This window comes from Corylus avellana, chromosome 5 (genome assembly GCF_965113065.1).
Source record: "Corylus avellana chromosome 5, dhCorAvel1.hap1.2, whole genome shotgun sequence".
Lineage (NCBI taxonomy): Eukaryota > Viridiplantae > Streptophyta > Magnoliopsida > Fagales > Betulaceae > Corylus > Corylus avellana.
This window is the reverse complement of record NC_142494.1, coordinates 7,471,749-7,495,580: the sequence shown is the minus strand read 5'-3', so window position 1 is coordinate 7,495,580 and position 23,832 is coordinate 7,471,749. Positions and strand designations below refer to the sequence as shown.

Here is a 23,832-nt window from a genome sequence, read left to right as displayed (position 1 = left end):
AAAGTTTTTGGTGGGGTCAAAAGGACAAAGAAAGGCGAATTTCGGGGATGAGTTGGAGTCGTATGGGATTGTCAAAGCGGCAGGGAGGCATGGGGTTTAGAGATTTCAATAATTTTAATAAGGCTCTACTCGCTAAACAATGTTGGAGATTGTGGAAGATGCCGGATAGTCTCATTGCCAAGATAATGAAAGCAAAGTATTTTCCTGACAGTTCAATCCTAGAAGCACAACCAGGTAAGCGATCTTTGTTTGCATGGCGTAGCATTCAGGGCTTTTGTGATTTGCTTAGGGAAGGGCTAATTTGGAGAGTTGGCAATGGAGAAAATATCTGCATTTGGCAAGATAGATGGATACTGAAATTCTCCACTTTTAAATTACATTCTCAGCCTTGTGGACTTGATCCCACCGCAAAGGTCCGCAGGCTTATCGACGGAGAAACAAAGTGGTGGAATGCGAATTTGGTGAATCAATTATTCTCCCCCAACGAAGCACAGCTTATTTTGTCTATACCCATTACTGGCAGTGATCAACCAGATTTTCTTATTTGGAGGGGTACAGCTAAGGGTATCTTCTCTGTACGCAGTGCATACCATATGCAACATGAAATTGAAATGGCGAGAAAAGCAATGGGCTCATCTGGAAATATACTAAGTGGGGTATGGGAGAAATTATGGAACCTGCCAATACCGAATCCTGAGAAGAATTTCATGTGGAGGGCGTGTCATGATATCCTACCCACCCGAGCGAATCTTTTCAAACGGAAAATCATTGAATCACCGAAATGTCCAATATGTGAGCACGAGGAGGAGACAACTATACATATTCTGTGGCTTTGCCCTTCGGCCATGGATGTCTGGAATGAGGGAGCCAGAATTTTTCAGAAATGCTCATACCGAGAACCAAACTTCCTTTTATTAGTTGAGAAGATGCTACAACGATGTGATGCGGAGGAATTTATGCAATTTGTGGGCATCGCACGGCGGATTTGGTTACGTCGGAATGATCTGGTGTACGGGGGTAATTTTTGGCATTCGGCAGAGATTATTCGTCATATGCAATCAGCCCGTTTAAGCTACAATGTCGCGCATGCAATGGTTCATACAACATGAGAAACTGGTCGTCAGTTACAGTGGCTTGCCCCTCCAACAGGCTGGATTATGGCCAACTGGGACGCTTCAGTTGATCGTCCACGAGGGATTTGGGGTATGGGAGTGATTGTCCGGAACTCGGTAGGTGATCTAATGGCTGCGAGATGTTGTTCCAGAATGGGATACTTAGAGCCCACGGATGCTGAAGCCCATGCTGCTCTAGAAGCGACTCAAATCTGCCGTAACCTGGGATATGACTGGGTTAAATTTGTGGGAGATGCGAAAGTCATAGTGGAAGGGGTGAACTCTGATGAACAAGATTGGAGCAAGAAGGGAAACATTATTGATGGGATACGATCAACTGTTCGAGGATTCTCTCACTGGACCTTTTCTCACGTTCACAGGGAAGCAAACCAGGTAGCTCACGAGCTAGCCAGATTAGCTATAACACAAAATAGGGACGAGTTGTGGTTTTCAAATCCACCAAACTGTATTAAGAGGCTTATTGCTTATGGGAAAGATGTAATCCCTGCTTGATTATTACAATAAAGTGAGCTCTTTTATTCAAAAAAAAAAAAAAAAAAACAAAAACAATTATGGAGTTCAAGGAAGGGTTAGAGCCAATAAATCCTTATGCATGGCCACTTTGTCTACAATTTGGGACGTGTAACAACCAACAACCAATAGCAATTAATCAGGTGAAACCAAATATTGAGCACTGCAGTAACACGTGGTGAATCAACAGGAAATTAGTTAGACAGGTGGCAGATTGTTGTTATCTTAGACTCGTAAAATAATTTTTGTTTTTCGTATTTTTAAGTGTTTGGTGCGACTGAAAATAATATTTAGGATAAAATATTTTCAGTTTGACTACAAAAAGCCTTTTTAATTTTGGAAAAATAGATTTCGTTTTTAAAAGCAGCAAACTATTTTTCAAGTTAGAGCATCTTATTCTCAAATCGACACACCCAACCGAGACATCGTCGAGACCCCGCCCAGATTTCACCTGGACCCTATCGGGACACGGTCAAGACCCTGCTGGGACCCAATCAAGACATAGTATGGACCTTGAGGGATTTGATCTGGACTCGTCGAGCCACCGCTCGGACTTCGAGGGAACCTAGTTGGGACTCTGCCAGGACTCGATCAGAACTTGTCAGGCTACTATCTAGCCTTTCCTGGGACATGGTAATTATGGCCACTACCGGACTTGGTCTCGCACCACTGGGACTCGATCGAGAAACGGCCAGGACCCGGTTGGGATTCAAAAGGCCCCGGTCGAACTACCATTGGTACTTTGCTGGGACCCAACTGAACGACCATTGGGACTTCGTCAAGAGCCGGTCGAGATTCACTAGACCTAGTGAGGTCGCTGTTGGGACCCGGTTGGGACAATATTGTAAATTGTGATTTTTTGTATGCGTCAAACATTGGAAAATGTTTTTTGGAAAATCAATTTTCAAAAAAATATTTTTTGTTGAAAACATTTTCCTATAAATAAGATTTTGTGTCGAAATAAACGGATGCTTAGTTAGCTACCTAGTAGTTGTTAAGTTAGTTTGCTAATTGTAACACTTGAATCATTAATGCAATAAACTCTTCATTCTCCATTTTCAATCTTGACAGAAAATCCCAATTAATTGACAATTAAAATGATTGAAGGGTACGGTTCAAGAATCAAGGAGTAGCTATATTTTACTTTATTATCTTTTAATATTTTTAATTAAGGACCGGCCCCTAGTTAGACCAGCCCCTAATATATATGCTCTAACTCTAAATGGTTAGAGCATATGAGTAATGCTATGTACTATATTTTTATTCTCTTAAAGTTGATGTGGTTTTTAAAATCATCATTAAATTTTAGATGAATCATACTTGAATGTTGATTCAATGGTGATTTTGAAAGCTATATCAGCTTTAAGATAATAAAAGAGAATAAAAAGATGGTTCTTATCATTCTTCTTTAAATATTGTGTGCAAGTGTTTACGATTTAAATACTAAATTACTTATCGGAGTGGGAGTGCAAGAGCATTGAGGGCCAGAGAGTCCAAGCATTATGGAGTTGAATGAAGGATTGGAGCCAGTGAGTCCAAGCGGACAATACTTGAATAGCTCTTTGTTATCTAGATCTATTGTTGATGTCTTGGAAACTGAAGTTCCAATCACCGACATCGACATCGACATCATATCATTGCTCAGTGATTCATTCCTTCCGCTCAATCCATGCTTGTCATCCGTCATGGTGCCCTCTCTCTCTCTCTCTATTTCTTTGATATTTTATATATTATTCTTACTATTAGATTTAAGGGTAAAGTTCTCTTAACCCCCTCAAACTACCACATAAATAACAATCTACTCCCAATAATAGGAAAATAACAAAATTATCTCTATAAAATTTTTAATAAGACAAAAATATCCCTAAAAATTTGAAAAAAAATTAAATAAATTTAAAATTTAAAAAGAAAAGTTAAAAAAAAAAAAAAAAAAGGGTGAAAGAACCACCCCATGGGTGGCAAGGGGTGGTTCTGCCACCCCCCCCCAGGTGCTTTGGTGGTTCGGCCACCCACTAAATATAGTAGGGGTGGCTGAATCACCTCTAGGGGTGGTTCGGCCACCCCCGAAAACAGCTTAAATACCCCCCCCCCACAACACTCCTCAGCCCTTCACACAGCTATTTCTGTATCTTACCCGAGCCGAAGAAGACATAAGCCATTTCTGTATTTTTGTGTCATTTTCTGGGTCATTGACCCAATCTCTTACTTGACTCGTCCTTATTTCCAAATCCTTCTCTAGCAAGCCGAAGAAGAATTTGGCTTCAGCCATGACATGGGTCTCACAATCCCTTGCGAAGAAGTTTTTCAGTCTCTAACATCCATTCTCAGATGAAGATTAATTAGGCATGCCTAGATTTTTCTCTCGGGGGTGGCCGATCCACCCCCTAGTGGGTGGCTGGACCATCCCCAGTTACCTAGGGGTAGTCCGGCCACCATCCAGGGTTGTCCATCACCTCTGTTTTGCTTTTTATTTTTATTTTTTTTTATAAATTTTAGTATTTTTCTTTTTATTTTAATAAGGGTAATTTCGTTATTTTGATAGAATTTGGGGTACATTGTCATTGTTTTGATAGTTTGTGGGGTAAATTGTCGCAATTGATAGTTTGGAGGGTAGATTGTCATTGGGGTGGTCGTTTGAGGAGGTTAAGAGGACTTTACCCTAAATTCAATTAATTTTAGTTCCGGCCCATTGCAAGTTTTGATTAGTACACAACTGATTAAATTCTGCTTAGAATTGCTTATTTTAAAAGAAAGATAAAATGAATTAGTCTTATTCTAGGCCCAACATCTTTCTTTAAAACTTTATTTTTTAATTGAATCGAAGAGGCAGAACTTTGAGTTGGAGAACACGCCAAAAGGGAAGAACAAAGTGTTGGTTTAGGTTTTGGCACATTCGGTTTGCATGTAAGTGTTTGAAAATGAGCACCTCAGCATGTCCAGAAAGCAGGATTCTAGAAGGCCCTGTCCGGACCGCCAGAAGCCAGGTCCGGACCCAATTTCTAGATAACACATTTTGAAAGGCCTGTCCAAACCATCAGAAGTCGGGTCCGGACACAATATCCAGCAAGTCAAATGTGAAGGGCCTATTCGGACCGTCAGAAGCTGGGTCCAGACACTACATCCAGCAAGCTGTTTTTGAAGGGGAGGTTCGGACCGCCAGAAACTGGGTCCGAACCCAATTTCTAGCAAGCTACATTTGAGAGGTAGGTCCGGACTGTCAGAAGCTGGGTCCGGACCCAATTTCCAACAAGACCATTTTGCATGGCATGTCCGGACACATGACTTGGGTGTCCGGACACCACGTGGTTACGCATATGTAACCCTAGCCATGTCCGGACACCGACTTATCCCTATCCGGACATGGCTACTGAACTATTGTTTTATTCTCTATTTAAACAAATTGTTTTGCCTAATATACGTACGTATTTTGAGAGCTAAAACAGAGAGATTAGAAAGAGATATTGTTCTAGTTTATGTGAGTGAAGATTAAATATGTGAAGCCAATCGGAGTTCCGATGAAAGGAAATCTTAAAGAAGAATTGTGCCAGAGGTTCTAGAAAGGTCTACTGCAGTAGAAGTCAAGTGGGTTGCTTGTCGTGTGCAAGTGAGAGTAAATTGTAAAGGTTTTGTAATTCTTCTTGTATTCCTTATTCTTCTTATAGTGGATTGATTTCCTGGGTTTGGCTTCCCCAGAGAGGTTTTACATTTAGAGAGTTCTCTAAATGGTTTCCTCTTTGTAACCAAATATCTGTGTTCTTGAATTTCATTACATATCTGTATTTGGTTGATTGTTAACTGTTAAGTGAGATCTTATTATGTTGCTTCTAAGTGATACATCTACGCAGTTGAACAAGTGTAGTTTGGAGTCGTATATAGGTTTTTTAATTGGTATCAGAGTGGGTTCACTCTATGAAGTAATTTTTTTCCTGAGTGTGATCCTACACTCCATATCAAGTGTCACTTACTGTTGCTCCTAATTCCCTTCTCGCCTTTGACGGAATAAATTATACGCTTTGGAAAATTCTTATGAGAGCATACTTTAAATCCATTAATGTATGGCATATTGTTGAATCTGGATGGACACGTCCAGAAAAAGCAATAGTTGAATGGACAACGGAAGAAAAGAATAATGCTACTGCGAATGACAAAGCTATAAATGCTATTTACATCTCTGTTTCAAATGAGGAATTTTTAAGAATTTATAGATGTGAGTTAGCTAAGGAAGCTTGGAAAACTTTAGAAATCACACATGAAGAAACTAAGGTGGTTAGAACTTCAAAATTTCAAATGTTGGTTTCTCAGTTTAAGGAGATTAGAATGCAGGAAGATGAAACTTTTGATGAATTCTATTCAAAGCTTAGTGTCATTAGAAACTCTACTATTAATTTAGGAAAGAAAATGGATGATGCAAAAGTGGTGAAAAAAATCTTAAGATCTTTACCTGAGAGATTTATACCTCAAATTGCTGCCATACAATAGAACAAAGACGTAGATACTATGAGAGTAGAAGAACTAGTAGGTTCCCTTCAAACTTTTGAGCAAATTTTACCCAAAAACAAGAAAACTAAAAACATTGCTCTTAAGGCAAAAAATGTTAAAGTCAATTCTTGTGGTTCGTCTGATGAGGATTCTGGGGATGATGAAGAATTTGCCCTATTTGCTAAAAAATTTAGAAAATTCTTTAGACCCGTTAATGGAAATTTTAAAAATCGAGACTCAAAAGGTCCTGTGAAACCTAGAGGTGAAGTTAGAAGTAATCCACGAGAGAACTTAGAGACTAATCAGAATGATAAGTTTACTAGTGGACGCAAATGTCATGAATGTGGGGGTCGGGGTCATATTTGAATTGAATGTGCTAATCTGAAAATGTCAAAAGGTAAAGCTTTTAATGTCACTCAGAGTGATGAGTCGGATGATGAGAAACTCGAAGGAGAAGTTGAAGGAGGAGTGAATTATTTAGCTTTTACTGCTTCTTATGATAACGATTATAAGGTTGTTAACTCACCTCATATGCTTAACAAATCTGAAATCGAATCTGTTGATGAGGTGGATTTACAAACTGCTTATAATAACTTGTTTGTGGAATGTGATAAAGTGAACAAGCTGAATAGGAGAAATTTGAAAAATCTAAAAGAAGCTGAACTTGAGAAAGAGAGATTAATGAAATCTATGGATGAATGTCTAGCTATTCGAAACACCTTGACTTCTGAAAACCTCATATTGATTGCTAAAGTTAAATCTCTGGAAAAGGACTTGACTGATTCAAATGATCATTTAAAGAAATTTTCTAGTGATAAATTGAATCAAATGTTAGGAAATCAGAAACATTCATCTGATAGGACTGGATTGGGTTTTAATAAACATGTTAATTCTTCTTCAAATGTTGCTACCACTTCTAAGATTATGTTTGTGAAACCTAAAATGAAAGATGTTGTAATTGAGAACTCGTGTTTACCTAAAGAAAGCTCAGAAGATGTGACCAAGAAGAATAAGTTAAAATTCAAGGTTTCGGTAAGGACTAACTTCAATTCTAAGTTTATCCCTACATGTTTTCACTATGGTGTCAAAGGTCATACTCGACCAAATTGTTTTCAAATTAGGGCTAAACAACCATGGTCTCAAAAGAATATCCCTAGACTAGATGAACCTGGAATTGGAAATCAACTAAAAGTTTTAAATGCTCAAGTGAAACTTATTAGTGAGAAGTTAGCAGCTTTGTCAAATTCTGTTGATGTAAAAGATATGCCTAATTTGTTTGGCAATCATGTGAAAATACCTCCTCAAAAGGAACAGGTCTGGGTTAAAAAGAAAGATCATCTATGCTTGGTTGCTCATATTGCCTTAAGTATGCTTAATTCATGTTTGTGGTTTCTGGATAGTGGTTGTTCCAAACATATGACAGGTGATAAGTCTATATTCAAAGAGCTTAAAGAAGGCAAAGGAGGTGGAAGCATCACTTATGGAGATGGCAGCAAATTGAAGGTGATCGGTTAAGGAATTGTGGAAATTTTCGGTGCTCCTACTCCACAAGAAGTGTTGTATGTTGAAGGACTCAAGGCAAATTTATTGAGCATTAGTCAGTTTTGTGATTACGATTTAGTAGTTCAGTTTTCTAAGAAAGAATGCAGCATTTTTTATTTTCAAGGAAAATGATTGATGGGAGGAAAATGCACTGTTGACAACTGCTATTGGTTCTCCTCAAATTCTCAGATAAAATGCAACAAGGCAACCCTGGACACTGGAGAATTGTGGCATCAACGGCTGGGGCATCTAAATTTTCATGATCTGGTCAAAGTCTCAAAGACAGAAGCCATAGCTGATTTACCCAAGATTCATCAGGCTGATAAAGGAAAGTGTGGACCATGTCAATTGGGGAAACAAACTTGAACTCCACACAAAAAGACTTCAGGTATTTTTACCTCTCGAAACTTAGAGCTTCTTCACATGGATCTCATGGGACCTACACGGACAGCTAGAATGGGAGGCAAGAAATACATTATGGTGGTCGTAGATGACTTCTCTCGATATACATGGGTAATTTTGTTAAGAGAGAAATCTGAAGCCTTTGAACAAGCTCAGATCTTGTTCAATAAGATACAAAATGAACAAAACTGTCTCATCAAGCGAATTCGTAGTGATCATGGCAGAGAATTCGAGAATTCCAGTTTTGAAGATTATTGTGCTCAACAAGGTATCAAACAAGAATTCTCATCTCCCATAACTCCTCAACAAAATGGAGGAGTAGAATGAAAAAATAGAGTCATACAGGAAATGGCTAGAGTAATGATAAATGCTAAGAATTTGGCATAACATTTTGGGGAGAAGCAGTCCATACTGCATGTCATACTGTAAATCGAGTTTTTCTTAAACCAACAACTACCAAGACACCGTATGAGCTATGGCGAGGCAAGAAACCCACTGTCAAATATTTTTGGGTGTTCGGAAGTACGTGCTACATTCTTCGTGACAGGAAGAACTTGGGGAAGTTTGATGCAAAAAATGACGAAGGAATTTTTCTTATGTATTCCACTGCAAGTCGAGCTAGTCGAGTGTATAACACAAGGACCAAGTCAGTAATGGAATCAGTCAATGTTGTCATCGATGATGAAACTACCAAGGATCATCTTGCAGAAGAAGAATCTCATGTTGAAGGGGAGCAAGTTGATATTTCTGATAAGACTCATGAACCTCCTAGTCCGAATGTTTCAGCAGTCCGTACATCAATATCTTCAGTTGCAGAAGACATGATTCCTTCACCAGTTCCAAACATGGTCTCTCATGTACCATCCTCCAGATTCAAACTTAATCACCTTAGAGAAAATTTGCTGAGAAATGTTAATGAAGGTTTACGACTGCAAAACAGGGTGGTTAATTAAGTCTCTTATTCTTGTTATCTTTCTCAGATTGAGCCAAAGAAAGTTAATGAGGCATTAGAAGATGAGAGTTGGGTTGCTGCTATGCACGATGAACTCAATCAGTTTGTTCGGAATGATGTATGGAATTTGGTTCCAAGACCAAAAGATCAGAATATCATTGGCACTAAATGGGTATTCAAGAATAAGTCTGACGAGCATGGTACAGTGGTAAGAAACAAGGCTCGATTGGTTGCTCAAGGATACACTCAAGTTGAAGGAGTGGACTTTGATGAGACGTTTGCACCGGTAGCCAGATTGGAATCTATCAGAATTTTGCTGAGCATCTCATGTCATCTTCAGATCAAATTGTATCAGATGGACGTCAAGAGTGCTTTTCTTAATGACATCCTTCAAGAAGAAGTGTATGTAGCTCAGCCAAAAGGGTTTCAGGATCCAACATATCCAAAACATGTTTACAAGCTAAAAAAGGCACTTTATAGATTGAAACAAGCTCCGAGAGCTTGGTATGAATATCTGACAACTTATCTTCTTGAACATGGGTTCATTCGAGGACAAGCTGACCGTACCTTGTTCATCCGTAGGAAAGGCAACCAACTACTCATTGTCTAGATTTATGTAGATGACATTATTTTTGGCTCTACGGTCGACTCACATGCTCATCAATTCTCTACAGAAATGAAACAAGAGTTCAAAATGAGTATGATTGGTGAATTGACTTACTTTCTAGGTTTTCAAGTCCAACAATCCTACAAAGGTATCTTTGTGTCTCAACCAAAGTATGCCAAAGATCTTGTGAAGAGATTTGGATTGGATGGAAAAAGTCATGCTCACACACCCATGAGTACAAGTGTTAAGCTGAGTGCAAATGTGGCTGGGAAATCCGTTGACCAAATCTTATACAGAAGTATGATCGGCTGTCTGCTTTACCTTACAACTAGTCGACCAGATATATCTTTCAGTGTGGGTGTATGTGCTCGATTTCAAGCTAATCCAAAGGAATCTCATCTGACAGCAGTTAAACGGATCCTCAGGTATGTAAATAGAACTATCAATTTTGGGATTTATTTTTCTACTAACACAAATCTTGAGCTTGCAGGATATTCTGATGTTGACTGGGCCAGTAATGCGGATGATCGAAAGAGTACTTCTGGCGGATGTTTTTATGTGGGTACAAACTTGGTCACCTAGATGAGTAAGAAACAAAACTCCATCTCTCTTTCTACTGCTGAGGCCGAATATATAGCTACTTGGAGCTGTTGCACACAGCTAATCTGGATGAAGCAACTTCTTGCGGACTATGGATTTACTCAAGGGAAGATGATTGTCTACTATGACAATACTAGTGCCATAAACATCTCGAAGAATCCGGTCCAACATTCACGCACGAAACACATTGACATACATCATCATTTCATCCATGACTTGGTGGAGACCCAGGTGGTATCTCTTGAATTTATGCTTACTGAATATCAATTAGCTGACCTGTTTACAAAACCCCTAGATGGATCTAGGTTTGAGTATCTCAAGAATGCTATTGGTGTATGCGATCTCTCATGATCGTATATATAGAACATGCCTAGAAATTAAGCATATTGATATTTTTCCGTCACTATTCTAGAGCATTTTGTTTTGTTTTGTTTTTTTTTTTTTTGGTTTTCTGTTCTTTGGTTGTGTTATTTTTGTGATATTTTTTTCCTGTTCGGTAGTCAGTTTCTCATGTATTATTTTCAAATGAATATTTTACATCTGAGTGGGGTCAATAATTCTGCAATTTACATCTAATGCTTCATATGTTTTATGATCTACCTTGTTCTTCTGAAGATTGTTGAGGGAGTAAGAGTCAGTTTTTTCTCATGTTCGAAGTTGTGCACTATATGCCCCCATTAAGTTTGTATTTTTGATATGTGTTTGGGAATTCGGATCAAACATTTTTTTGAAAGATAGGTATGTCATTTCTATCCACTTGATCAACTAGTCAGTTGAACCTAGCTCCTAAAAATTCCGACATTTTCTTCAATAAAAAAAGAAAAAAAAAGGGGCATAAAATATGCTCAAATGACTTAGTTTTGCTTTTATATGTCCCTATAGAAAGAATCAGTGATCAAATCATTGCGGAAATAGATGGTTACTAAATGATAAGTCTCAGGGGGAGTGTATCGGATGAGGGATTCTAGGTCCTAACATTATAAGGTTTGACTGTGGCTTGAATCAAACTATTTGTCTTTTATTTGCTAAATGTCTGTCTAGATTTACATTCCACTGATGAAATCTTATTTAATGGGAGTTTTTCACACACTACACCCTCGCATGAGTTTTCTGAGTTATTGCTTACTTGGCTGAATTCACAAAAAAAGGATGATTAATGCATATGATACATTTATGGTGTGTGTAGTTATTGATCACTCTGGATTGTTAAGATATTCATAAGGACATGCATGAGTTATTGGATATCTATACAAGTTGTGTTTTATTTTTAAATTAATTTTGTTTTTTTTTTTTAAAAAAAAACCTGATATCTCTTCTTATTCCCATTTCCTCCTCCTCTCTCTCGGCCGAAGCACTTGCCTGTTCCAAAAGTTTCTTTTTTTCTTTCGTTTTGTTATTTTTTTCTTTCTTTCTCTATGATTTCATTTTTTTTTTCAAATGTAAAGGCTCAAAACTTCTAGCTAACAATGCTCCTCCAATTGTTCAAGATCCTCCAGCTGCGTCCTCCTCGGGATCATCAGATGTTTCCAGTCAATTAAATAAAATAATTGACTTACTTCAAGCTCAAGGCCAAAGCATCGAAGCTATCAACACCCGCCTAACAACTTTGGAGCAAGATATGAAGTATATCAAACATAGTTTTTGGCAAGAATAATTTTCATTTTTTGTTTGCTTTGCTTACAACTCGAATACCATTATGTGATGGGACTATTTTTGTTTTTGTGTCTACTTATTTCAGATTTAATGAGTTGTTTTTTTTTTTTTTTTTAACTCTAGAATTCCATTTTTTTATTTGTGCTTCCTTTTGTCCTTCAAAGACAAAAAGGGGGAGTTGATGTGTCATTTTCATGTATAATTATTTTTGTCCCCGAATGGCCAAAGGGGGAGTTTGTTAGTTTAGGTTTTGGCACATTCGGTTTGCATGTAAGTTGTTGAAAATGATCACCTCAGCATGTCCAGAAAGCAAGATTCTAGAAGGCCTTGTCCGGACCGCCAGAAGCCAGGTCCGGACCCAATTTCCAAACAACACATTTTGAATGGAGTGTCCGGACCATCAGAAGCCAGGTCCGGACACAATCCAGCAAGTCAAATGTGAAGGGCCTGTCTAAACGGTCAGAAGTTGGGTCCGGACACTACATCCAGCAAGCTGTTTTTGAAGGGGAGGTCCGGACCGCCAGAAGCTGGGTCCGGACCCAATTTCCAGCAAGCTACATTTGAGAGGTAGGTTCGGACCGTCAGAAGCTGGGTCCGAACCCAATTTCCAGCAAGATCATTTTGCATGGCATGTCCGGACACATGACTTGGGTGTTCGGACACCACATGGTTACGCATATGTAACCCTAGCCATGTTCGGACACCCACTTATCCCTGTTTGGACATGGCTGCTGAATTATTGTTTTATTCTCTATTATTGTGTGCATGTGTTTACGATTTAAATACTAAATTACTTATCGGAGTGGGAGTGCAAGAGCATTGAGGGCCAGAGAGTCCAAGCATTATGGAGTTGAATGAAGGATTGGAGCCAGTGAGTCCAAGCGGACAATACTTGAATAGCTCTTTGTTATCTAGATCTATTGTTGATGTCTTGGAAACTGAAGTTCCAATCACCGACATCGACATCGACATCATATCATTGCTCAGTGATTCATTCCTTCCGCTCAATCGATGCTTGTCATCCGTCATGGTGCCCTCTCTCTCTCTCTCTCTATTTCTTTGATATTTTATATATTATTCTTACTATTAGATTTAAGGGTAAAGTTCTCTTAACCCCCTCAAACTACCACATAAATAACAATCTACTCCCAATAATAGAAAAATAACAAAATTATCTCTATAAAATTTTTAATAAGACAAAAATATCCCTAAAAATTTGAAAAAAAATTAAATAAATTTAAAATTTAAAAAGAAAAGTTAAAAAAAAAAAAAAAAAAAAAGGGTGAAAGAACCACCCCATGGGTGGCAAGGGGTGGTTCTGCCACCCCCCCCAGGTGCTTTGGTGGTTCGGCCACCCACTAAATATAGTAGGGGTGGCTGAATCACCTCTAGGGGTGGTTCGGCCACCCCCGAAAACAGCTTAAATACCCCCCCCCCCACAACACTCCTCAGCCCTTCACACAGCTATTTCTGTATCTTACCCGAGCCGAAGAAGACATAAGCCATTTCTGTATTTTTGTGTCATTTTCTGGGTCATTGACCCAATCTCTTACTTGACTCGTCCTTATTTCCAAATCCTTCTCTAGCAAGCCGAAGAAGAATTTGGCTTCAGCCATGACATGGGTCTCACAATCCCTTGCGAAGAAGTTTTTCAGTCTCTAACATCCATTCTCAGATGAAGATTAATTAGGCATGCCTAGATTTTTCTCTCGGGGGTGGCCGATCCACCCCCTAGTGGGTGGCTGGACCATCCCCAGTTACCTAGGGGTAGTCCGGCCACCATCCAGGGTTGTCCATCACCTCTGTTTTGCTTTTTATTTTTATTTTTTTTTATAAATTTTAGTATTTTTCTTTTTATTTTAATAAGGGTAATTTCGTTATTTTGATAGAATTTGGGGTACATTGTCATTGTTTTGATAGTTTGTGGGGTAAATTGTCGCAATTGATAGTTTGGAGGGTAGATTGTCATTGGGGTGGTCGTTTGAGGAGGTTAAGAGGACTTTACCCTAAATTCAATTAATTTTAGTTCCGGCCCATTGCAAGTTTTGATTAGTACACAACTGATTAAATTCTGCTTAGAATTGCTTATTTTAAAAGAAAGATAAAATGAATTAGTCTTATTCTAGGCCCAACATCTTTCTTTAAAACTTTATTTTTTAATTGAATCGAAGAGGCAGAACTTTGAGTTGGAGAACACGCCAAAAGGGAAGAACAAAGTGTTGGTTTAGGTTTTGGCACATTCGGTTTGCATGTAAGTGTTTGAAAATGAGCACCTCAGCATGTCCAGAAAGCAGGATTCTAGAAGGCCCTGTCCGGACCGCCAGAAGCCAGGTCCGGACCCAATTTCTAGATAACACATTTTGAAAGGCCTGTCCAAACCATCAGAAGTCGGGTCCGGACACAATATCCAGCAAGTCAAATGTGAAGGGCCTATTCGGACCGTCAGAAGCTGGGTCCAGACACTACATCCAGCAAGCTGTTTTTGAAGGGGAGGTTCGGACCGCCAGAAACTGGGTCCGAACCCAATTTCTAGCAAGCTACATTTGAGAGGTAGGTCCGGACCGTCAGAAGCTGGGTCCGGACCCAATTTCCAACAAGACCATTTTGCATGGCATGTCCGGACACATGACTTGGGTGTCCGGACACCACGTGGTTACGCATATGTAACCCTAGCCATGTCCGGACACCGACTTATCCCTATCCGGACATGGCTACTGAACTATTGTTTTATTCTCTATTTAAACAAATTGTTTTGCCTAATATACGTACGTATTTTGAGAGCTAAAACAGAGAGATTAGAAAGAGATATTGTTCTAGTTTATGTGAGTGAAGATTAAATATGTGAAGCCAATCGGAGTTCCGATGAAAGGAAATCTTAAAGAAGAATTGTGCCAGAGGTTCTAGAAAGGTCTACTGCAGTAGAAGTCAAGTGGGTTGCTTGTCGTGTGCAAGTGAGAGTAAATTGTAAAGGTTTTGTAATTCTTCTTGTATTCCTTATTCTTCTTATAGTGGATTGATTTCCTGGGTTTGGCTTCCCCAGAGAGGTTTTACATTTAGAGAGTTCTCTAAATGGTTTCCTCTTTGTAACCAAATATCTGTGTTCTTGAATTTCATTACATATCTGTATTTGGTTGATTGTTAACTGTTAAGTGAGATCTTATTAAGTTGCTTCTAAGTGATACATCTACGCAGTTGAACAAGTGTAGTTTGGAGTCGTATATAGGTTTTTTAATTGGTATCAGAGTGGGTTCACTCTATGAAGTAATTTTTTTCCTGAGTGTGATCCTACACTCCATATCAAGTGTCACTTACTGTTGCTCCTAATTCCCTTCTCGCCTTTGACGGAATAAATTATACGCTTTGGAAAATTCTTATGAGAGCATACTTTAAATCCATTAATGTATGGCATATTGTTGAATCTGGATGGACACGTCCAGAAAAAGCAATAGTTGAATGGACAACGGAAGAAAAGAATAATGCTACTGCGAATGACAAAGCTATAAATGCTATTTACATCTCTGTTTCAAATGAGGAATTTTTAAGAATTTATAGATGTGAGTTAGCTAAGGAAGCTTGGAAAACTTTAGAAATCACACATGAAGAAACTAAGGTGGTTAGAACTTCAAAATTTCAAATGTTGGTTTCTCAGTTTAAGGAGATTAGAATGCAGGAAGATGAAACTTTTGATGAATTCTATTCAAAGCTTAGTGTCATTAGAAACTCTACTATTAATTTAGGAAAGAAAATGGATGATGCAAAAGTGGTGAAAAAAATCTTAAGATCTTTACCTGAGAGATTTATACCTCAAATTGCTGCCATACAATAGAACAAAGACGTAGATACTATGAGAGTAGAAGAACTAGTAGGTTCCCTTCAAACTTTTGAGCAAATTTTACCCAAAAACAAGAAAACTAAAAACATTGCTCTTAAGGCAAAAAATGTTAAAGTCAATTCTTGTGGTTCGTCTGATGAGGATTCTGGGGATGATGAAGAATTTGCCCTATTTGCTAAAAAATTTAGAAAATTCTTTAGACCCGTTAATGGAAATTTTAAAAATCGAGACTCAAAAGGTCCTGTGAAACCTAGAGGTGAAGTTAGAAGTAATCCACGAGAGAACTTAGAGACTAATCAGAATGATAAGTTTACTAGTGGACGCAAATGTCATGAATGTGGGGGTCGGGGTCATATTTGAATTGAATGTGCTAATCTGAAAATGTCAAAAGGTAAAGCTTTTAATGTCACTCAGAGTGATGAGTCGGATGATGAGAAACTCGAAGGAGAAGTTGAAGGAGGAGTGAATTATTTAGCTTTTACTGCTTCTTATGATAACGATTATAAGGTTGTTAACTCACCTCATATGCTTAACAAATCTGAAATCGAATCTGTTGATGAGGTGGATTTACAAACTGCTTATAATAACTTGTTTGTGGAATGTGATAAAGTGAACAAGCTGAATAGGAGAAATTTGAAAAATCTAAAAGAAGCTGAACTTGAGAAAGAGAGATTAATGAAATCTATGGATGAATGTCTAGCTATTCGAAACACCTTGACTTCTGAAAACCTCATATTGATTGCTAAAGTTAAATCTCTGGAAAAGGACTTGACTGATTCAAATGATCATTTAAAGAAATTTTCTAGTGATAAATTGAATCAAATGTTAGGAAATCAGAAACATTCATCTGATAGGACTGGATTGGGTTTTAATAAACATGTTAATTCTTCTTCAAATGTTGCTACCACTTCTAAGATTATGTTTGTGAAACCTAAAATGAAAGATGTTGTAATTGAGAACTCGTGTTTACCTAAAGAAAGCTCAGAAGATGTGACCAAGAAGAATAAGTTAAAATTCAAGGTTTCGGTAAGGACTAACTTCAATTCTAAGTTTATCCCTACATGTTTTCACTATGGTGTCAAAGGTCATACTCGACCAAATTGTTTTCAAATTAGGGCTAAACAACCATGGTCTCAAAAGAATATCCCTAGACTAGATGAACCTGGAATTGGAAATCAACTAAAAGTTTTAAATGCTCAAGTGAAACTTATTAGTGAGAAGTTAGCAGCTTTGTCAAATTCTGTTGATGTAAAAGATATGCCTAATTTGTTTGGCAATCATGTGAAAATACCTCCTCAAAAGGAACAGGTCTGGGTTAAAAAGAAAGATCATCTATGCTTGGTTGCTCATATTGCCTTAAGTATGCTTAATTCATGTTTGTGGTTTCTGGATAGTGGTTGTTCCAAACATATGACAGGTGATAAGTCTATATTCAAAGAGCTTAAAGAAGGCAAAGGAGGTGGAAGCATCACTTATGGAGATGGCAGCAAATTGAAGGTGATCGGTTAAGGAATTGTGGAAATTTTCGGTGCTCCTACTCCACAAGAAGTGTTGTATGTTGAAGGACTCAAGGCAAATTTATTGAGCATTAGTCAGTTTTGTGATTACGATTTAGTAGTTCAGTTTTCTAAGAAAGAATGCAGCATTTTTTATTTTCAAGGAAAATGATTGATGGGAGGAAAATGCACTGTTGACAACTGCTATTGGTTCTCCTCAAATTCTCAGATAAAATGCAACAAGGCAACCCTGGACACTGGAGAATTGTGGCATCAACGGCTGGGGCATCTAAATTTTCATGATCTGGTCAAAGTCTCAAAGACAGAAGCCATAGCTGATTTACCCAAGATTCATCAGGCTGATAAAGGAAAGTGTGGACCATGTCAATTGGGGAAACAAACTTGAACTCCACACAAAAAGACTTCAGGTATTTTTACCTCTCGAAACTTAGAGCTTCTTCACATGGATCTCATGGGACCTACACGGACAGCTAGAATGGGAGGCAAGAAATACATTATGGTGGTCGTAGATGACTTCTCTCGATATACATGGGTAATTTTGTTAAGAGAGAAATCTGAAGCCTTTGAACAAGCTCAGATCTTGTTCAATAAGATACAAAATGAACAAAACTGTCTCATCAAGCGAATTCGTAGTGATCATGGCAGAGAATTCGAGAATTCCAGTTTTGAAGATTATTGTGCTCAACAAGGTATCAAACAAGAATTCTCATCTCCCATAACTCCTCAACAAAATGGAGGAGTAGAATGAAAAAATAGAGTCATACAGGAAATGGCTAGAGTAATGATAAATGCTAAGAATTTGGCATAACATTTTGGGGAGAAGCAGTCCATACTGCATGTCATACTGTAAATCGAGTTTTTCTTAAACCAACAACTACCAAGACACCGTATGAGCTATGGCGAGGCAAGAAACCCACTGTCAAATATTTTTGGGTGTTCGGAAGTACGTGCTACATTCTTCGTGACAGGAAGAACTTGGGGAAGTTTGATGCAAAAAATGACGAAGGAATTTTTCTTATGTATTCCACTGCAAGTCGAGCTAGTCGAGTGTATAACACAAGGACCAAGTCAGTAATGGAATCAGTCAATGTTGTCATCGATGATGAAACTACCAAGGATCATCTTGCAGAAGAAGAATCTCATGTTGAAGGGGAGCAAGTTGATATTTCTGATAAGACTCATGAACCTCCTAGTCCGAATGTTTCAGCAGTCCGTACATCAATATCTTCAGTTGCAGAAGACATGATTCCTTCACCAGTTCCAAACATGGTCTCTCATGTACCATCCTCCAGATTCAAACTTAATCACCTTAGAGAAAATTTGCTGAGAAATGTTAATGAAGGTTTACGACTGCAAAACAGGGTGGTTAATTAAGTCTCTTATTCTTGTTATCTTTCTCAGATTGAGCCAAAGAAAGTTAATGAGGCATTAGAAGATGAGAGTTGGGTTGCTGCTATGCACGATGAACTCAATCAGTTTGTTCGGAATGATGTATGGAATTTGGTTCCAAGACCAAAAGATCAGAATATCATTGGCACTAAATGGGTATTCAAGAATAAGTCTGACGAGCATGGTACAGTGGTAAGAAACAAGGCTCGATTGGTTGCTCAAGGATACACTCAAGTTGAAGGAGTGGACTTTGATGAGACGTTTGCACCGGTAGCCAGATTGGAATCTATCAGAATTTTGCTGAGCATCTCATGTCATCTTCAGATCAAATTGTATCAGATGGACGTCAAGAGTGCTTTTCTTAATGACATCCTTCAAGAAGAAGTGTATGTAGCTCAGCCAAAAGGGTTTCAGGATCCAACATATCCAAAACATGTTTACAAGCTAAAAAAGGCACTTTATAGATTGAAACAAGCTCCGAGAGCTTGGTATGAATATCTGACAACTTATCTTCTTGAACATGGGTTCATTCGAGGACAAGCTGACCGTACCTTGTTCATCCGTAGGAAAGGCAACCAACTACTCATTGTCTAGATTTATGTAGATGACATTATTTTTGGCTCTACGGTCGACTCACATGCTCATCAATTCTCTACAGAAATGAAACAAGAGTTCAAAATGAGTATGATTGGTGAATTGACTTACTTTCTAGGTTTTCAAGTCCAACAATCCTACAAAGGTATCTTTGTGTCTCAACCAAAGTATGCCAAAGATCTTGTGAAGAGATTTGGATTGGATGGAAAAAGTCATGCTCACACACCCATGAGTACAAGTGTTAAGCTGAGTGCAAATGTGGCTGGGAAATCCGTTGACCAAATCTTATACAGAAGTATGATCGGCTGTCTGCTTTACCTTACAACTAGTCGACCAGATATATCTTTCAGTGTGGGTGTATGTGCTCGATTTCAAGCTAATCCAAAGGAATCTCATCTGACAGCAGTTAAACGGATCCTCAGGTATGTAAATAGAACTATCAATTTTGGGATTTATTTTTCTACTAACACAAATCTTGAGCTTGCAGGATATTCTGATGTTGACTGGGCCAGTAATGCGGATGATCGAAAGAGTACTTCTGGCGGATGTTTTTATGTGGGTACAAACTTGGTCACCTAGATGAGTAAGAAACAAAACTCCATCTCTCTTTCTACTGCTGAGGCCGAATATATAGCTACTTGGAGCTGTTGCACACAGCTAATCTGGATGAAGCAACTTCTTGCGGACTATGGATTTACTCAAGGGAAGATGATTGTCTACTATGACAATACTAGTGCCATAAACATCTCGAAGAATCCGGTCCAACATTCACGCACGAAACACATTGACATACATCATCATTTCATCCATGACTTGGTGGAGACCCAGGTGGTATCTCTTGAATTTATGCTTACTGAATATCAATTAGCTGACCTGTTTACAAAACCCCTAGATGGATCTAGGTTTGAGTATCTCAAGAATGCTATTGGTGTATGCGATCTCTCATGATCGTATATATAGAACATGCCTAGAAATTAAGCATATTGATATTTTTCCGTCACTATTCTAGAGCATTTTGTTTTGTTTTGTTTTTTTTTTTTTTTGGTTTTCTGTTCTTTGGTTGTGTTATTTTTGTGATATTTTTTTCCTGTTCGGTAGTCAGTTTCTCATGTATTATTTTCAAATGAATATTTTACATCTGAGTGGGGTCAATAATTCTGCAATTTACATCTAATGCTTCATATGTTTTATGATCTACCTTGTTCTTCTGAAGATTGTTGAGGGAGTAAGAGTCAGTTTTTTCTCATGTTCGAAGTTGTGCACTATATGCCCCCATTAAGTTTGTATTTTTGATATGTGTTTGGGAATTCGGATCAAACATTTTTTTGAAAGATAGGTATGTCATTTCTATCCACTTGATCAACTAGTCAGTTGAACCTAGCTCCTAAAAATTCCGACATTTTCTTCAATAAAAAAAGAAAAAAAAAGGGGCATAAAATATGCTCAAATGACTTAGTTTTGCTTTTATATGTCCCTATAGAAAGAATCAGTGATCAAATCATTGCGGAAATAGATGGTTACTAAATGATAAGTCTCAGGGGGAGTGTATCGGATGAGGGATTCTAGGTCCTAACATTATAAGGTTTGACTGTGGCTTGAATCAAACTATTTGTCTTTTATTTGCTAAATGTCTGTCTAGATTTACATTCCACTGATGAAATCTTATTTAATGGGAGTTTTTCACACACTACACCCTCGCATGAGTTTTCTGAGTTATTGCTTACTTGGCTGAATTCACAAAAAAAGGATGATTAATGCATATGATACATTTATGGTGTGTGTAGTTATTGATCACTCTGGATTGTTAAGATATTCATAAGGACATGCATGAGTTATTGGATATCTATACAAGTTGTGTTTTATTTTTAAATTAATTTTGTTTTTTTTTTTAAAAAAAAAACCTGATATCTCTTCTTATTCCCATTTCCTCCTCCTCTCTCTCGGCCGAAGCACTTGCCTGTTCCAAAAGTTTCTTTTTTTCTTTCGTTTTGTTATTTTTTTCTTTCTTTCTCTATGATTTCATTTTTTTTTTCAAATGTAAAGGCTCAAAACTTCTAGCTAACAATGCTCCTCCAATTGTTCAAGATCCTCCAGCTGCGTCCTCCTCGGGATCATCAGATGTTTCCAGTCAATTAAATAAAATAATTGACTTACTTCAAGCTCAAGGCCAAAGCATCGAAGCTATCAACACCCGCCTAACAACTTTGGAGCAAGATATGAAGTATATCAAAGATAGTTTTTGGCAAGAATAATTTTCATTTTTTGTTTGCTTTGCTTACAACTCGAATACCATTATGTGATGGGACTATTTTTGTTTTTGTGTCTACTTATTTCAGATTTAATGAGTTGTTTTTTTTTTTTTTTTTTTTAACTCTAGAATTCCATTTTTTTATTTGTGCTTCCTTTTGTCCTTCAAAGACAAAAAGGGGGAGTTGATGTGTCATTTTCATGTATAATTATTTTTGTCCCCGAATGGCCAAAGGGGGAGTTTGTTAGTTTAGGTTTTGGCACATTCGGTTTGCATGTAAGTTGTTGAAAATGATCACCTCAGCATGTCCAGAAAGCAAGATTCTAGAAGGCCTTGTCCGGACCGCCAGAAGCCAGGTCCGGACCCAATTTCCAAACAACACATTTTGAATGGAGTGTCCGGACCATCAGAAGCCAGGTCCGGACACAATCCAGCAAGTCAAATGTGAAGGGCCTGTCTAAACGGTCAGAAGTTGGGTCCGGACACTACATCCAGCAAGCTGTTTTTGAAGGGGAGGTCCGGACCGCCAGAAGCTGGGTCCGGACCCAATTTCCAGCAAGCTACATTTGAGAGGTAGGTTCGGACCGTCAGAAGCTGGGTCCGAACCCAATTTCCAGCAAGATCATTTTGCATGGCATGTCCGGACACATGACTTGGGTGTTCGGACACCACATGGTTACGCATATGTAACCCTAGCCATGTTCGGACACCCACTTATCCCTGTTTGGACATGGCTGCTGAATTATTGTTTTATTCTCTATTTAAACAAACTATTTTGCCTAATATACGTACGTATTTTGAGAGCTAAAACAGAGAGATTAGAAAGAAATATTGTTCTAGTTTATGTGAGTGAAGATTAAATACGTGAAGCCAATTGGAGTTTCGGTGAAAGGAAATCTTATAGAAGAATTGTGCGAGAGGTTCTGGAAAGGGCTATTGCGATAGAAGTCAAGTGGGTCGCTTGTCGTGTGCAAGGGAGAGTAAATTGCAAATGTTTTGTAATTCTTCTTGTATTCCTTATTCTTCTTATAGTGGATTGATTTCCTGAGTTTGGCTACTCCGGATAGGTTTTACATTTAGAGAGTTCTCTAAATGGTTTACTTTTCGTAACCAAATATCTGTGTTCTTAAAATTCATTACATATCTGTATTTTGTTGATTGTTAACTGTTAAGTGAGATCTTATTTTGTTGCTTCTAAGTGATACATCTAGGCAGTTGAATAGGTGTAGTTTGGAGTCGTATATAAGTTTTTCACTAAGCTTCTTATTTATTTATTTTTTTTCTTCGTTTTCTCTCTTCATGTCTCCACTTTCTTTATTTATAAAGAATGATGAAAAAGCCTTAAAAATAGATTTTATTGAGGAGTAAAGCCTGGAGGAGACATTGTTCAATTAATCCTCTTTCTCTTCTAGTTTTAATATTCTTCTTTTTCTTTTTCTTCTTCTCTTAACTAATCTCATTGCAGTGTGTTAATTTGGCTGGGTTCATAGACAAAGCTTAATACCCTGTGGCTGTTGGGCCTCCACACAGGCCATGTTTACAATGACAAACAAAACAAAATTTGCTAGTTATTTCGGTGTAATTAAGCATGTTATTAAGTTAAAGCAAATGCAAAGTCTTTTCATGATATTGATTTTTTTATTTTTTTATTTTTTTAAGCACAGTATATTGATTGTTGATTCGATGGTTTTATTGCTTTACCTCGATCTTATCACGTGCCACTAATACTGAGAACTCTGAAACAGGTTACAAACCAAAAAGGTGATAAACAATGGAAAAGGGTTGAAGTGAAGCTTGAAGACCATGTTAATGTCCCCATTTTCCCTGCCGGGTTGTCACCCACATCATACGATGCATATCTTGACGACTACTTGTCAAAGGTAGCAATGGATCACTTTCCCCAAAGCAAACCACTATGGGAAGTTCACGTATTCAAGTATCCAACAAGCAATGCAGCTGGTAATATCATATTCAAGCTTCATCATTCGCTTGGTGATGGCTACTCTCTCATGGGTGCTCTACGAAGTGCTGATCATCCTTCTGCTCCCTTAAAGTTGCCGTCACGCCCACACACAGAACTAGAAAGTGATAATAAAAGTGCTCTTGCAAAAGTGTTTCAAATCTTTCCCTTGATCTCTAACTCACTATCGGATTTTGGATGGAGCATTTTGAAGAGCACTTTGGTTAAGGACGATCGGACACCAATTAGGTTGGGGGATGAAGGAGTAGTGTTTCTGCCAATCACAATATCAACCATGACATTCTCTCTTGATCGTATCAAACACATAAAGGCTAAGCTTGGATTGGTAAGATCAACATGTCTAAGCACAAACTAGCTAATGATCATTTGATTTTCATGAAATTCATATTCACT

The 23,832-nt window shown here is 38.1% G+C and overlaps 2 protein-coding genes across 2 annotated transcripts; both read left to right on the top strand.

Moving 5' to 3' along the window:
• The first annotated feature begins 1,157 nt into the window (after positions 1-1,157).
• On the top strand, positions 1,158-1,625 carry LOC148585324 (uncharacterized). Its single transcript, XM_088516712.1, has one exon. It carries the CDS (start codon positions 1,158-1,160, stop codon positions 1,623-1,625), a length of 468 nt encoding a protein of 155 aa, XP_088372838.1.
• Positions 1,626-3,145: 1,520 nt separating this feature from the next.
• LOC132181743 (wax ester synthase/diacylglycerol acyltransferase 11-like) lies at positions 3,146-23,794 on the top strand. The gene is made up of 2 exons (XM_088516711.1): positions 3,146-3,331; positions 23,204-23,794. The coding sequence occupies exons 1-2, from the start codon at positions 3,146-3,148 to the stop codon at positions 23,792-23,794; spliced, it is 777 nt and encodes a 258-aa protein (XP_088372837.1).
• Positions 23,795-23,832: the final 38 nt, after the last annotated feature.